Raw genomic sequence first — 17,402 nt, 5'->3', positions numbered from 1 at the left:
TCCAAGATGGAAATGTCCAAGACACTACGCATCGCCGGTGTCTTTTTTTTTCTTTTCTTTACTTCAATGTGCCAAACCCAAATGAAGAATGATTTACTGATGCCTGATTAATGAAGCAAAAAAAAAGAGTGGGAGAAACTTTAAAAGTGCCATGAAAACATAGTTTAGGTCAGCAGTGCACCTTCCTCACGTACTGTGGTGTTGAAGAACTCACTTATTGCAGTATACTTCTTATAATTCTGCCTTTGACGTAACGCGATGAATGTTTCTTCTTTTTTTCATTGCGATGCCGACTTGTACTGCTGTTAAAATACACTTTTTTCAGCTCTCTTCATGTGACGCTCCTGATGCTGAATGTTAAAAACACTATTTGAGGGTCTGTTTGTAAATTACTTTTACTTAAAGGGACGGTTCACCTCTGAAATGAAATGTATGTATTCTTCCTCTGGTCTGCTTTGCTTTATTTTATTTTATCCATAGTGTGAGTTGCTCCTTTAGAGACATCAGCTGTAGAAATACTTGTCCGCTCTTGAATATAATGGAAAGAGATGACCATTTCCTTGTGCTTTTCAAAAATAAAAATAAAAACTCAGCAGTTTTGTCCCTTTCCACACATCATGATGCAGTTGCTCAAAAAAACCCGGAAAAACAACAAAGCTTGCTGTAAGCAGCTTGTCATTGGAACTATTTTCTCCGTAACGTTTAATCATTGGTGAGAAGGAGCCTGATGCTTCCTTCTGCATAGTGACATATGTGGCTGATGTAGTTTGGTTCCTCCATGAAACTGCCTACATCAAGGTTTGTGGGCTGTTTTTTTTTTTATCCAAGTAACACTTTTTGTAGAAATATTGCAGCTGAATCTTTCAAATGTAGTGTTTCAGCACTTTGTGCGCCACAAGGCAACTGCAATGTGCTTCCATTATATTCAAGAGAAGGCTGACTTTTCTACAGCTGATGTATCTCCAACACGTTTTAGATAGAAAGCGCAGCAGACCGGGAAAAAAAACCCTGATCTTAGGTTTAATACATCACGCCATATACTGTACATATGTAAGCATACATTACATACTCTGTCATGCCCTTTCAACACTATTAATGTTTTCGCTGGTGCCGTGACATGAACTGAATAGCAGATATCTAACAATAATAATAATGTTTTATAAGTAGTTCATAAGCAAACCCTCAAATGGACTGAAGTGCATTGAGGGAACACTGTGTAGCTCATTTCCTGATTATGGACGTTTCGTTGTGTAGTCTGTAGTCTGGTGATTGTCTGTCTGTCATCGTCAACCAACTGCCATACTGGAGGATCTTGAAAACCGCTCGTCAGCATCCCGAGTGAATGAATGTAATCACTTTTGTTTGGCACCATTACAATGTGCAGAAATAAGGAAAAGCACAAACTGTGTGGGGGTTTCTTTCCTTTTCTTTCTAAAAGGGAGCTGTTCTCCATAACATTTGTGAATAATGTAAATAACCATCCTGAATGTATTGTGTACCTGTGTGGTTTCAGGGATGGGGGTGTGGAAATTGGGAGGGGGGGATCCGTGCTCTTCTAAGGCAGCGCGGTTGCTGAAGTGCGAGGCTATTTTTTCGGTGACGATACTGTGAATAAGACGTATGTACAGTATTTACGTGACTATTGGCTGAACGCAGACTTCAGCAGTTTCCTTCCTGTCGTTAGAGTAGAGTCGCAGGCCTGACCTCAGTCTGAGCTGAGCCGTCTCATTTGACTGATGCCTGCCAAGTTTTGCAGTCGCTAAGCCACTGCTGATATAATAATCATCAATCTTTGGAGTACTGCTATTAAATGGCATTATATAATTGACTGCTAATGTTGTCGCGTGTGGTTTTGAATGCACTCATTAAAATAAATGCATGTCATTATACACGTGCCCACGCACACAGTGCACACACAAATGCACAGTCACTAATGCAGCATGATTGCTTCGCTGCCGTCTAGAGTGATGTGTATATCATTATCGCAGTTTATTTTCTTTAAATGAGACATATTTGTCTCGAAACTGGCAGCTTTAGGCTTCAGAGCAGACAGATTCAGAGCAGAGGAAGTGGAAAATCTTTCAAGCATGTGCTTTTCTTGCCACTAGAGGGAGCTGGACACTGGCCTGCATTCATGTGCTCCTGGGTTTCACACAGGAAGGAGTGAAGGACACAAACTCCCATGGGCCCGCTTCTGTTAAGTGCACATTGTCTGTCTGTGCTGCTATACGCCTGAGACAGACTGATGTTTTGATGAGAGGTGTGTAGCAAAGCTGGCAAAGCAAAGCCTTTGTTATCTCCTTTCCTGTTTTGCTATGAACATCACACAGACAGCACAGAAGACATAATGGGTTTTAAAAAAAATACAGATATTTATAGCTTAAGACAAATATAAAACATACATAACACACATTAACTAAGACTTAATACAGCAATTTATTGAGTCAGTCCAAGCCAGGTGTTAAAGACAACTGATATATACCAATGAGTCACTGGGAAATAAACACAGATAATAAAAAAAAGGAAAAAAAGAAATCCATTCTCTTCCACTTATCCAATTCAGGTTTACAGGGGTTGATGCCATTTACCATATGAGCTGCCTGGACAGGCCAACAACCTGTCACAGGCCTAAAAGAGAAACAGACAACCATTCACACTTATGGGCAATTTAAATCACCATGGACTAGAAGGAAGGAAGCCAGAGTACCCACAGACAACATGCAAACTCCGCACAGACAGTTGATTCAAACCCAGGACCTTCTTGCTTTGCGTCAACACTACTAATCTTGCTGTGCAACTAATACAAATTTCCATAGCTAACCAGGAATATTTGTGTACTTCATAGACTATAAAATTGCCTCTGCGAAAAAGGAATCATATGTCATAATACATAAAAAAGAACAAATCACAAAAAACAGTCAAATATTTATTTTAATGCAATAAGTCAATCAGCTGCTCCATTGCTAAGTAACTCAAATGGAACCAATGTTTTAAAAGTCAAAAAATGTCTTGAGAGAGCAAGAGACATTTTTAAAATGGTCAAAGAGTAGCAGCGGTATTCCAACTTTTTGTGAAAACCAAATGTATCAAGTGGATTCCTGTGATTCTCACAGTGTACCACAGCTTCTTCACTTTAATTCTCAGAGATTTCAGGTACTTGTCTTCAGCAAATGTCAATCAGAGCAGGTGAAATTTACTAGAAAGCCCCTTCATGCATTGTGCCATCAGTGTGGAGAATGGGACACCCACTCCCAGCATGCCTACATGTGCAGTAAATGTGAGTTTTACGTTAATATTCTTTAAGTCCTTAGATTGGTTTTGTTAAGCATTGGTAGGCATGGTAATCAGCTTTTGCTGTTGCAGACTACAAACAGTTCGTGGCAACCAAGGGAACAGTCAGATATATCTAAGCTGTCAGAAAAAATCATCCATACGAGTCACAGATTATTCACTTAAATTATGCATGAGGGATGGATGTTTTTGACAGATTTCTAAAGTATTTGTCTTTTCTTGTTTTTATGGTCTATTAGATTTTCTTAAAAATGTGTGTGGAGATGACAAAACAGCACCTAAATGAAATACATTTAAGTTAGCATACATCTTGTTGTCTGATATCTGTGACTGAACAAACATTTACCTAAGTTAAACAGCAGCTCTGATTCATTGTGGTCATTTGACCTGTATTTTTGCCCATGTGTTCTACATATTTATCAAAGCCTCAGGCTTTAAGATCTTCTTCTAGTTTAACTTTTGACTTCAAATATAACTGAACTTTACGGTATTTTGCCTCTTTAAATAACACACTCAAATGCTGCCTTAAGAGTTACGTGCTTTTGAATAAAAGCCTTTCAATAAAAAACAATAGCTGATGGAATCGAAACAGCAATTTGTGCCAGCAATCCATTCAGACCAGAGTAAATACTTGTGCACAGTAGTGCTTTTGCATATCCAGTCTTCCTGTGGCTCGTCAAAGAGGCCAGCAACAAAGGCGATATGGATCGGCGTGTAACAGACGATAAACACAATCATATTGGCTGTGACTATGCCAACAATGTTTTTCTTCTCCTCTGACTTGTCGGCCTCCTTTAAAAACATACGGATGATCCGAGTGGAGCAGAAAACGATGATCAGGAGTGGGATGAGAAAACCTATAAATATCACTGACGTCATACTCCATGTACGATGTGGAATATTTTTACATCGTTCAAAACATGTCCAGAGTTTTTCAGGATAGTTGTCCTTGCGGACTATAATGCATGCTGTTATCACAACTACCCAAATGACCAAACACACTGCAAAAGCTATCTGTTTCTTCCATCTCCACGATCTGGCACGCAGTGGGAATCTTATACTCAGGTAGCGTTGGACACTGATGGCTGCTGTTGTGAAGATGCTGGCATACATGTTGATATAATGTACATACATGAGAAAGGTACAAAAGTAAGTTACAGGCAGGCAGGAGAAGGCATCGTAAATCCTGAAGCTCAGGAAAAGGATGAGGGAAAAATCTGCAATGTTCAGGTTCAACATATAGATGTGCGTGTCTGTCCACGAGCGCCGTACGGTAATGAAGGCATACAGAGCAGCAGCATTTATCAGGAAACCCAGAAGAAACAAAGTTGCATAACCCAGACCCTGAAGATAATCCACTGTGCAATTCGTGGCACAGTTGGTGGTAATGTTGCAAACGGTCTCATTTGCAGACATATTGTTCAGTATCTGCGGCCCTGCGTTAGAATCAAACAGAGTAATACGTTAATTACTTGTCTAGATAAGCGAGCAAATCAGTCATAATAATCCACATGTTACTCATTAAAGCGTGTGTACTGTATATATTTTCAACTCTTCAGGGAATATTTTCATGACATATGTACATTAAAGTGTACAATGCTGCCTTGGAGTAACTGTTAACTCTTACTTTTTAGCACAAAAGGTCCTCACGTGTTACTGTATCTACCCTGGAGTTCAGCAAGTGTGGGAAACAGTGAAGTGATTAGAAGAAGTGAAAACGTAGAAGGCACTCGCTTGACTTTGCTTAGAGTTGCTACAGTCATGTCCTCTGCATATGTACTCAGAAATATTAGCGCAGCAGTTAACAAGTTTCATCATTATTTGAAAATAACTGTCTGGTAAGACTAAATATAAATACCTTGCAATATAAATTCCAGTGAAATGGTCGTATATAAATAAAATCAGATGTAACCATTATTCAAAATCTTCCCCTTTTTAAACAGTGAAACAAGTGTATAAACTATCAAGCAGGCAATACATAACAAAGACAACTATTGTACACCAATAACTACAGGACTGCCTCACAATATTGTGTTCAACAGAACAAAAAAATGAAATTAAGTCTGCCTTTTCAGCTAATCATTTCCAAACATGCAACACGAGCTTCTGTCTGTCTTCTTCATCCCCAAGAGGGAAACTCAATTCACAGCCAAGTGACATCAGCCAGTAAAGTATCAGCTAAGAAAAACTGTGAGAAACAGTAACTGTAACAAAGTAACGTGTCTAACTTCCTGATAGCGCTGAAATTTGTCAAAACTAGAAGAAAAATCTGATAAACTTTGAGTTCCTGATTAAAGTCAACCATCAGAAACCAAAACTCACCGGCTGAGATGCACTCTTCTTCATAAAGCTCGCTGAAGTGATTTATCGTACTGCTGCACCAGCATGTTTCTGTGTCAGTAACAAACGCCCGGAATTCAAATCTGCTGTTAGGTTGCCTCATTTCCTTCTTTGTTCATTTCGGTTTATAAATTTCATGAGAAACGTCCAGCAGCACGAGCCACGAGCTATATGGTGATACACCACATCATGCCGGTTTCATGGCAGGCTAACAGTATCTATTTTCAGACTACCTGCCACACAGAAAGATGTGTGGTGAGAAAATGAAACTGGTGCAGATTTTTATGACTACACTTTGAATCTGTAGTACTTGCTGTTCGCATGCAATACGAGAAAATGTTTGTAAAGTTCTTACATTTTTTAATCAATACATTGCAATCCAAGAAAGATCTAAAATAGGTTGGAACCAGAGAACCAAGTCAGGGCAGTATAGTAACATTTCAAAGACATTTTTAAAAAGGTGTAGTTTTGTCCTTGTGCAGGAGTTCTAGTTATGTAGAAGTTTTTCCAGTTTGCTGGTGTGTGTTAACACAAAGCAGTGGATAAAAGACATCGGCACTGATCTTACTTAAGCAATTATTGCTGCTGATCAGTCTGGGCAAAGATTATAAGTCCATTATTCCACAGTCTTCTTCTTTCAACTGCTCTCTTTAGGGATCACCGTTGTAGATCATTTGCTTCTGTCTCATCCTATTTCTGCTATAATCCTCTGTCACACCAACCGTCTGCATCTCCTCCCTCATTGTGGTCTTTTGTTCTCCTCCTGCATGGCTCTTTCTGCTATCCTCTCTTCACTCTCTTCTTCAACTTTCTTTTGCGCCATCTTTTACTTTAAATGGTTGACCACAGGAATTCAAAATCATCTACTTTAACTGCCACTACACCTTGCACTTTCACTGCTACACCTGCCTCCCATCCATCCACACACATATTCTGTCTTGTTTCTACAGGTTTCTCTCCAGAGCATACCTCCACCTTTCCAAGCACTTTTCCATTTGCTGCCTATTCTCACTACAGATAGCAATGTCGTCTGCAAACTTCACAGAGACTTGCCAGACCTCATCTATCAACCCATTCATCATGATTGCAAACAAGAAGAGGCTCAGAGCTGATCCCTGATGTAATGCTACCCCCATCCTCAGTCACTCCTACTGCAAACCTCACCACTGTCTTCCTGTCATGCATGTTCTGCATCACCTTCACATACTTCTCTGCCACTCCTGTCGTACAGCACCATAGTTCCACCTTTATATGCTTTCTCTACATCTACAGGTCAACTTCTTCTGACCTTCTCCATCAACACTCTTCACACAGACATTGCATCTGTAGGGCTCCTAGCTTTAACAGCCCTTTTCCATATCTTCATGGTATAGCTGATGAACTTCATCCCTCCGTAGTTCTGTTCTGTAACAACACGCTTCTTAATCATTCCTCAAGCATCCTCTCACTCTACAAGATTGTGTTAAACATCCATCCATCCATCCATCCTCTTCTGCTTATGTGGGGCCAGGTCGCAGGGGTAGCAGCCTAAGGACCAGCATGCTTTCATTCTCTTCTTGGCTGCCCTCACTTCCTCTCCACTTCCTGATTCACTAACTGCCCTCCACCCATCCTCCTCTCTCACTCATTTTCTTTAAGCATGAGCTCCTTAAAGGGCTCCTTTCAACTTCTCAACTCACTCTCTTTACATATTAGCACATTTTCATATCTATCCTTAATCACCCCACACTACTGCACGTCCACTCCACCTCAGTTTGTCTGTTTAACTAGCTAATCAACACAACTCCTGTTCTCCACCTTAGTGTTTAGCCTCACATACAGCTCACTATAAGCCTTTGCATTTGCTTTTGTAACCTCTCTTTCTAGCTGTACACCTAGCCATCAAGTCTCCTTTTTCCTCTGTCTGGAGGATAAACCAAAAACCTTCTTGGCCGTTTTCCTTTCCACTTCAGCTTTCAGAGATTGTCTCAACCCCTCCCTGAACTCTGTGCAACATTCGTCCTACTTCAACTTCCACCATTTTGTCCTAGCGTCTACTTCACTGGCTTTCTCTTCTTGATTTCTAAAATCATACATACTACCATCCAGTGCTACCTAACTACATTCTCCCCTGACATCTCCTTTCTCTTTCCGGTTGCACTTCCTGGATACGATGTAGTCCACCCAATACTATGTCACCTTGTGAAATATATCTTGATGGCTATGGCTACTTCCATCCTTTTTTCCCCCAAATCCACTACCATCTGTCCTTCTGCATTTCCCTTCTTAACACCACATCTACCAACACCTCCTCAAGACCTCTGTTCGCTTCACCAGTGTGTCCACTGAACTCAAAATGTTCCAATCACTGGTCGCTCTCCCCTGAGAACACTCTATTCCAGTTTATTCCAAAATTCCTCTTTGTCTTCTGCCTGACATCCAGGCTGTGGGGTATATGCCCTACAGACATTTAAAATCACCCCTTCAATTTCCAGTTTCAAACTCATGATACGGTATGAGACTTTCTGCACCTCCACAACACTATTTACATGCTTTTCCTTCAAAATTATCTTTACTCCATTTCTCTCCCCATCTACACGATGGTAGAACACACTGAATCCCCCTCTAATGCTGAGCTCTTGCTCCCCTTCCACCTTGTCTCCTGCAAAAATGATAAATCTACCTTCATTTTGTGCATTATTTCAGAAAGCTCGCTCTCTTCGCCAGTTATATTCCCTACTTTAAAGTCCCGACTCAGTATTCCACTCTCTTGACTGCAGCGTGAGAAATTAATCACAACTTGAAAACATTTAAAACAGTGTCCAATCTTCCCAGAAGTGGACGTGTGAACAATTTCACCCCAAGGTCAAACCGCTCATTTCTCAAAGAGAACTGTCCAGGCCTCAGTCAGCATGTTAAAAGTTCATGACAGGAGGGTTGATGATTTGGGCTTGTTTTGCAGTAATTGAACTGGTAGTGAAATCCTCTGTATACTGAAGTATTCTAGAGTCAAATGTGAGACCATCTGTCTGACAGATAAACTGGGTTGTGCAACCCAAAAAATATCCAAAGCACAGCAGCAAATTTAACAAAGAATGCCTGAAAAAGAAAAAACTTGGAGTGTTGCAATTACCTGGTAAAAGTCAAGACTTCAACTCCGCCGAAATGCTGTGTCAAGACCTTGAGAAAGCTCTGCATAAACAAATACCCACAAACCTCAATGAACTGTAGCAACATTTTAGAGAAGAGTGATGAAATCATACAGAAAACAGTTAATTCCCATTATTAATTCCCATTATTGCTGCTAGTAGTGTTTCTACAAGCTATTGAATCACGGGGTGTAAACTTTCCTTTTCACTTGACAGTAGATTGTAAAGATAAAATGCACCAGAGGAGGCAGCAAATTTCACCAAGCGCAAACAGGAAAGCGACGATCCTTGGAAAATATGTGTCAGTGTGTCAGCCCTGATTGTGAAAATGTTTAAGTCATTTTCTGTTGTCAGCAGATGAACCAGAAACCACCTATGATTTCTCCAAATGCTGTCAAAAGCAGACAGTCACAGCACAACAGCCGAAGACTCCAGGATTCAACATCTGTTTATGAGCATGCACAGATCATTGAAACAGACTGAGAGCTCACCAAGACATCTGCGGGACTTTTTCTACCTTTATTCTGCCTGATGAAACAGCTTCAGGCTCATGAGTTATTTTGTTAACACGTCCTCATCAAAGTGTTTCTATGATGAGGACATGTTTCTGAGGGTGACACTCATGTAAGCCAGACTCCGCACAGTCAATGGGAATTTAACTAGACAGGGCCACAGATTGGTCACAGAATATGTGTGCTTGTGTTTGTGTTTTTGTCACCGTAACCATAATAATGCATGTAATAATCATCATTATAATTCTTTATACAGCTGTGGTCCCACAGTGAGTTCAAGTTTTAGTGCACAAGCCCAGACAGCGATGGGCAGTGAAGTGCTAGTTAGCAGCAGGCAACACACGCAAGAGCCAGGATGTTAGTCATTCTGGCTCCTGGCAACATTTTATACAAAACCGTCATGGTGTGAGTGACTGATTCATAATGTGGGTTTTAAGCTTATACTTCCTGTCAATGATTTTTCAGGGACTATGATGACAAAGCACGAAATACTAGAAAACTAGAACTAGAAGAATGTTAGATTTTTTGCGTTAGACTTGGACTTCCACAAAAAAAAGTTGGAGCGGGCTGAAAGTTCATCCAACGTAAGGGAATTACTGACGAAAACTACTGAAAGTGATCAACTGATTTTATATGGAGTGACTGAAAATGTAATCTGGAAAGGGTTTTTTTTGACGGGCTTAATGGAAATAATGAGAAAACAGATGACAGAGCAGAGAGGCTCAAAGTGTGAGCTTGTCCTTTTACTAGTTAAAGCTATTTTAGGCCCTGCAGCTTGGTTTCAGGAAAGTTTTACAGTCGCTTTAAAAAAAAAAAAGAGTAATCGGCTCCATCCGTCTGGGTCCTCTGTGAACTAAACTGTGATCCTAGGGGAAAGCCTGAAGGTCAGAATTAAATGAGCATTGACTGTGGGCCTCTCTTTTAAATAGAGTGGCTTAAGTAAGTAAAATACCTGCAAATCAATGTAGTGCAGCCACACGATTTCCCATTATAACACCCTTTAACATTCATAACAAGATGAGGAACTCTATAAAGCGGAGGAAATGTCGGATTAGATGTAGTTTATCAGTAATTACAGTATGCATTTTGCAGTTATTACATTTTTTGGGGGGAGGGGGCAATCTTGTGATTTTATTAAAAGCTACTTTATGCCTTAAAGATATTATTCTCTAGAACAACGGGAGAAATCTAATATTGCACAGGATATGAAGGGGTTTGATATTTCAGATGCTGTCTGTTGTTCACATTAATTCGTTTGAAATCCCTTTAAGGCCTATCCTGTTTTCACAAAGATATTTCCCAGATCTACTTTGATCTGATATATTTTGTGGATATATTTGCTCCACTAGTCTCATTTTGCTTGACTCACACGGGCCTGTCTGTTGATCCGCTCCTACCTGTCTCTCTCGCTCTGACTCCCTGCATTCGTTTCTGTCTGTCTGGTACTGTTTGAAAGTGCCCTTTACACGTCAGTAGTGAGGCGGGTGGTGCAGGGAGGTGGGGGTTTCCACAGCTCTAACTAGGTCAATGAAGACACACCCCTTTCTACCCTGGCTGTGCCCCTGTTCCTCTCCCCCTCCTGCTTGTCTCCTTTCCTTTTTCCTCTGCTCCCTGCTGTGACGCAATGCAGACTTTCTGCAAACCTCCCGAAGCTGAAAAACACAGCACAGTCTTCCATTTCATTAACTGACTGACACATCCAACAAAACAGCCACACAAAAAACAACTTTCATAGATGCCAACCCGGGCAAGATGAATCAGCTGCACCATGTGGACCTTCTAATCGGCCAAAGTTTCAATGATTTCGCCTGGCTTCTTGTTGTGATTACAGATTACATAATGGTCCGGCATTGCATAATGTTTGTGGGGGTTGTCAATCTGTGATCAGCCTTTTGCACATTTGGAGGAACAGTGCGGCCGCCATAAAGGGTTGTTTGCTTTGGGAACAACATCCTCTTATAGAAAGTCAGCTGGTGCACACCAGTGATATAGCAGATAGAAATGAATGCATTTATCTGCAACTTGTGAAACCCATAACATATTCGGCCTGTTACTTGCGATGTGTCTGACACGTTCTTCGAACAGTTTGGACTGGAAATCACAAAATAAGCACAAGTGCTAACTCCATGTGTTACATAAGTCCAGCCTGTTATGGCACAATCCCGACACTGGATGTCTCCGTTTCTGCTTGCTGTGCTGCGATGAGTCATCTGGGAGGTTATATATGAACTGAATTATCAATGTCACTCATGCCTGATTCCTAAATGTATTTTGGTAAACAACAACCAGGAAATAGATCCTGCTATCTGTAGGTGTAGAGCTGATCTCACAAGCAAGAAAATATCACAAACTCCAGCCAACAACCATAAATGAGCTGCAAAATAAAAAAAAAGATTAATTCACAGATTTTTTTTTAGCCATAATATGGAGTGACAAAAGCATCGCTCTCCCCTGATTAGATCATTTGAGGCGCTTAGAGAAGCTGGATTTAAGAGAAAAGGAAGCAAGGACCTGATGGGAGTATGGGATGATGAAAGAAAATGGGAGGACAACACTGAGATAAAGCAGCAGAGTGCGGTTGTCCAGTAGTGCCCTGCCTGTTGGCACACAGCAGATTTAGGTCATCGGTGATTGAGGAAACACATCACTGTGAGGTGGAAAAGAAAACAGAGAAGAGAAAAGAAGTAGCTTCTTTCTATTCACTGAACTCCCTGGCCTTAATTAGCATGGGTGGAAATATCACACTGTTGTCAGCGTCCATGTGCTATTACATGTGCTAATCCAGGTGCATTTGGTGTGTGTCTCAGTGTGTGCGCAGTCACAATGAGCTGGGTGTAACTGGGTCAAGTTCACATGGCAAAGCACGTTGTTTCATGCTGGAGATAAACACAACCTTGTTGCCATAGTAACATGTCTTCCCTCTTCCCACAACTTTGCATGCTATACATTTGTATTTGCATCAGATCTCAGCTGTATTGTTAACACATACACAAGCTACAGATTCAGGACAGTGTGTGACGTCCCACCAAATCCCACTGTTATCAGTTGTGGCTCTGAACGAATGCAATCAATCACGGCTGTCGACTGTTTGGATGATGTCTTCTCTAAATCAGAGGTTCCATGAGTAGTCCGAGTGCGTCAACACCACAGAGTTCTCGCTCTATTCAAGCATTCGTGGGTGTGGACGTGAACCTGCTTTTGTGAAGAACAAAGAGGAGAGAAACGTGGAAGGGTGGAGGAAAAGGCAGTGAGTGACAGAACGAGAGCTTTGCTGCTGATTGTGTTTGTCAAGACAAGTTCAGACATACTGGAGAAATTTAAATATAGGCTTGTGCGCGCGTGTGTGTGCGTGTGTGGTTAAATCGTTTACAAACTCAAATAACGATAGAGAACCTCTCCATGAAGACATGTCTGAATTTAGCAACACGAAAGAAAGACGCGTCCTGTTTAGCAAACACGCTGGTATGCTGCACATGCCACGTTTGCTGGTGAGTGTTTATGTGGGTCAATAATGAAATTCTGATCCACTGAGAAAATCTCAGGATGTTTTTTTTTTAGAAAGATGAAAACTGCTGGGACAATATCTAGAAATCCAGTAACTGAATAGATATGTGGAAAATAAGACAAATGCCTGTGAAAGTACAGTAAACAAGTTTGGATTTGCTTGTTTAGAGTCACCAGGAAATGCAATTTAATATTAGAACATAAGATATTTACAACTAAATAAGCTAGGCTATTATGTTGTTGTTATTTGTTTGTTTTTCTTGAGGAAATATACTCGGCATAACCTCATCTAATCTCTTCTATATTAAGTCTGCTTTTTTTCCCCTCTAGGTGACAGCACGTTTCATTGGAAGTGACCAAATGTTCCAACAAATGAGATCATAATGTATTGCAAATGTCTGTTCATCCATCCATCGATTTTCTTGGAGCCTTTCTTGGATAGGCTGGAGTCTATCACAGCTGTCATCTGGTGAGGGGCTAGGTTCACCCTGTTCAGGTCTCCAGTTTATTACAGGCCTAACACAGATAGACAGATAACCATTTACACAAGCAAATCACCAGTTTACCTAACACGCAGGCCTTTGGACTCTGGCGTAAGCCGGAGTACCTGGAAAGGACCAACATGGATATAGATACAGACTCCATACAGAAAGGCCGCACCCAGCTGCTGCACTCAAACCAGTGCTGCTAACCACTGCACCACTGTGCCCCCTTACTCCACACTTGTTGCATGAATGCTTCAAGTAAAACACTTTGGTTTTTCTTGGTCTTTTCTTTATTTTATGAATAATTATGAAGGCACACAAAAAAAGCATCAACTGATCAAATTACCAGCAAGAAGAAGCTTGAAGCATGAATAACAATTTCCACTTCACTATGTGACACAGTGAAACTCAGTTTGGCAATATTTCATAAATGATTAAAAAGAAGAATAAACCAGAGATTAACCATGAGCATCCAAAGTAAAAGCTGAATCGAAAGTTACCCCGAGGTGATGGTGGATTTAGCAAAAGGCTCGAGTTTCTATTACGCAAGCGACAAATTTATCGAGGGCATGAACAAAGACTTCTGTGTTTTCATTATTAACGTTTATTAGAGTCTCACACACACAAGATCTTTAACTCTGAAACATCCTGATGCTTACAAGACAGCTTACAAGACATACATAGATAGATAGATAGATAGATAGATAGATAGATAGATAGATAGATAGATAGATAGATAGATAGATAGATAGATAGATAGATAGATAGATAGATAGATAGATAGATAGATAGATAGATAGATAGATAGATAGATAGATAGATATAACGGAATGTCATCTGCAAATAAGATGGCATGAAATGGCATTAAAAGGGCTCAAAATGTTTTGAAGGGGGGACAGACATAACAGAAACAGTAAACCTTGCAGCACACCACAGGAAAGTGCAGCGAAGAGGGCCTCTACTTAGAACCAGCCACAGACAGATATGAAGAGAAAGCTACGCCAAAGCAGACCACCAGCCTACCCATCCATTATCTTGGTCTATCAAGCGTAACGAAGCAGGTGCACACGTGTAAAGCTGTAACAGGAGCTGAAAGGATGAAAAAAAAGAACTGAGAATGATATGTATGAAACATGGAGAAAAAAGTAGATTGTGACAGGAGAGAACAGCGCTTGCACTCTCTCTGACACATTGACCTAGTGACGCAGCAAAGCTCACAGTCCAGATTACAGAGCCGTGGCTTTTTAGAGCGGAGGGGAGGGGGGATTAACGGAGCCTCGAAACAGAAGAAAACAGGGAGCTTAACTGAATGAGGGAAGTAGGGATTACAGCTCAGAACCTGAAATAATCCCAGCCAACTGACTGGCACAGCCCAGCACACACTGAGTGTGTGCATGTGTGTGTGTTTAAATTTCAACCTTCTTGAGGGTGAAAGCATTTCTGTACAAATTAGGAAATGAAAGGGCATGAAACGGTGAATGTGGTGCATGAAAAATGTTGGTTAAACTGACCCCTGTTTGCATATAAATGTGTATGAGGAGCTAGACGCGAACGACGGGAGGTGATGCTGCTAACACAAGGAGAGAGAAAGAGAGCGAGATCGCCCATGGGGCCCCATTGAAACCATGTGCAGCCAATCAGTTACAGTTGGTCCCTCGTCCCTACAAAGACTCTTTGATGTGAGAGGACTTTAAATTCAACCCTGGGCAGGCACGAGGTTATACCGGCTTTGATGGCAGTCAGGAGAAACCTTATTCCATTCCTCACAACAAGACCTTGTGTATGACAAAAAAGGCTTGCTTGCCTGAGATTCAAAGATTCAGTGGCAAGCGCAGATTCAGTAGGTGGTGGAAAAATGTGAAAAATCAATTACTCTGAACTAAAAGCAGCTACACTGTGCTTTTCCATGTGTTTAGCTACAGTTCCCCATCCTACACGTTCTTATACACATTATTCAAAGGGCTCTTTCACAGCCTGTTTCATCTCAGAGAGCCAATTTTTCTGCATACCTCCTTTCTATACCTCTCTGATATAAATATCCATCCATTTATATATGACTTCTGCCGGCCTCCCCATCTGCTCCCTCATCCTGTTATGCTTCTCCTGGCAACCTTCCAAAGTCTTCTCCAGCTCTAAGCTCTTCTTCTTCTTCCGTGCCTCTTCCCTCTTCACCTCTTACTTTATCAACAAAATGTCTGCCACATAAGAGCCAATGCCGAAGCCCCCCTTCGCCTCCCACTAACTCCCTCTCTCTCCCTCTTTTTGTCTCTCTTTCTGCTTCCTCTGCTGTCTAACTGAGCAGCACAGCCGTTACGTAAGAGCTAAGGTCAAAGTGTTGCTGCGGTTGTCAAGGGAAACACAGAACAGGGGGGCTTCGGAGGAGATGCACGCACGATGAAAAACACGAAAAAAGAAAAACTGTGCCACAAAGAAGAGGATATTTATCGTGAGTGAAGGATTAAAAATACTGAGGAGTTTGAATTTATTTCACGCTGGCTGATACCGATGAGTACGAGGAAGTGTATAAATAAAAAAGATAACATACGAAAAACAAGGAAGGGGAAGAGGAAAAGGATCTCTGGAGGAAAAAATAAATGACTCTGGACATCTGTATGTGTGTGTTTGTGCGTGTGTGTCTGTGTATAGAGGAAAGCAAGGAAACAAAATAAAAAAAAATCTGTTGCTGTAGGTGTTCTGTGCTCAGCTGCTCCACTAACCTAGTTTGAGTAATCTCTGCCTTCATGCTGTTTCATAACAGTGATGCCAGCGCATTGCATCATAAGGCCACCCGCTACGGCAACACACACACACTCCTCCTGCCCCTCTACCCTCCCAGATCCTCATTAACACCCACAGGCTCATACTTTCCCAAGCACACATATTCATCAGAGTTCAAATCCCTTTTATTGTTATTAATCAGTTAAAGACAGAGATTTGCTATAACAACCACACAAAGAATCCATGAAAACAAACAATTCACAAGAGCAACAGAATAACACATGCATCTGCAACAAAAATTGTTGCGATGTTGAGACATGATAGTGAGATTAAATAAATGAGACGCAAATGCGATAACAGGGTTTCTATTGCATGCCCTTGCATGTGCAGTGCAGAAATATGAACACGAAACAGGAACCAGACTTTTGCAAAGCAAACCTGAGGTTACTGAGTCTAAACTTTGCTCAGTTCCACCGAGAATACACTGAGAGATGGTGAGCAATCACCGGGAAAACAGCCAGGAATATTTTCCCATCTATTCTTCCAAATCCAGATGAACACCACTGAGGAACAAAGCTCATCTGAGTGCACAAGCTGAAATAAATACTTTACAGACCCACAAAGTCTATCAGTCCTTGTCACAATAATCTAAATCCACTTTACCCCTCTGTCCCCCCCCCCCCCCCTCTCCCCCCCTCTCTTTGAGGAGAAAGGTCGCTCATAAATGTTCAGGAATGGGACGAGAACTGCAAAAGGTGACATAAGCACAGAGGCTGAATAGAAGAGGCATTGTACAATTAGGAAAAGTTGAGTCAGTGGAGAAATAGCGCGATTTTATTCATGCTTTAAACCGTGAAACCAATATTTGAGGAGCTGGAGTCACTTACTTTATTCTTCAATGAGCACCCAACTGATTATTAGTTTATCAGCTTGAATGTCAAGCTTGTTTCCAGGAGAAATATTCATTTTGAGCCTTTCATTTTTGCATTTCATTGAGGCCACATTTCCATACACCATTAATGCAAATCTGGAAAATATGCAACAAATGGTGTGTGTGTGTAGGGGGGGAGTACTCTCTGGTAAACAACAGCCTTTTGATAGCATCATGACGCTTGTTTACATCTTCAGCAAGAGCCTGATTAGACAGGTATTAAATTTACATTGATTTATAGGTCCCAACCTGTGCTGTTACAGTAAATTATGTCTTAAATGAGGGGAAACAGTGTGTTAAAGCAGAACTGACTGCAGGTTTAATTGCCTTCCTTTTCCCTGCTGGATGGTAATAATATTTATTTCTCACACTATAACTGTGTGCTGTCAGGAGTCGGGGTGGGGGGGGGAAACAACTAGTGAATCAAACGCCAAGCCACCTTAAACGCGCTCCCGACTGCGCGTCCCCGCGAGAGCTGAGAGAGGAGCTGTCG

General features: G+C 41.2%; 1 protein-coding gene across 1 annotated transcript; it reads right to left on the bottom strand.

Annotated features, from left to right (window-relative positions):
• Positions 1 to 3,816: 3,816 nt before the first annotated feature.
• LOC146613587 (G protein-coupled receptor 35) lies at positions 3,817 to 4,707 on the bottom strand. The gene has a single exon (XM_085378564.1). The coding sequence runs from the start codon at positions 4,705 to 4,707 to the stop codon at positions 3,817 to 3,819; it is 891 nt and encodes a 296-aa protein (XP_085234690.1).
• Between the last annotated feature and the right edge of the window lie 12,695 nt (positions 4,708 to 17,402).

The sequence above is a fragment of the Diplotaxodon limnothrissa genome, linkage group LG18, assembly GCF_057381915.1.
Source record: "Diplotaxodon limnothrissa isolate DT_005_m linkage group LG18, D_limnothrissa_male_GT1.1, whole genome shotgun sequence".
NCBI classification, from domain to species: domain Eukaryota; kingdom Metazoa; phylum Chordata; class Actinopteri; order Cichliformes; family Cichlidae; genus Diplotaxodon; species Diplotaxodon limnothrissa.
This window is presented reverse-complemented; position numbering and strand designations above follow the sequence as displayed.

What these genes read in the sequence shown, in the direction of transcription:
- LOC146613587 (XM_085378564.1), bottom strand. Translation starts at nt 4,707, where the DNA reads ATGTCTGCAAATGAGACCGTTTGCAACATTACCACCAACTGTGCCACG.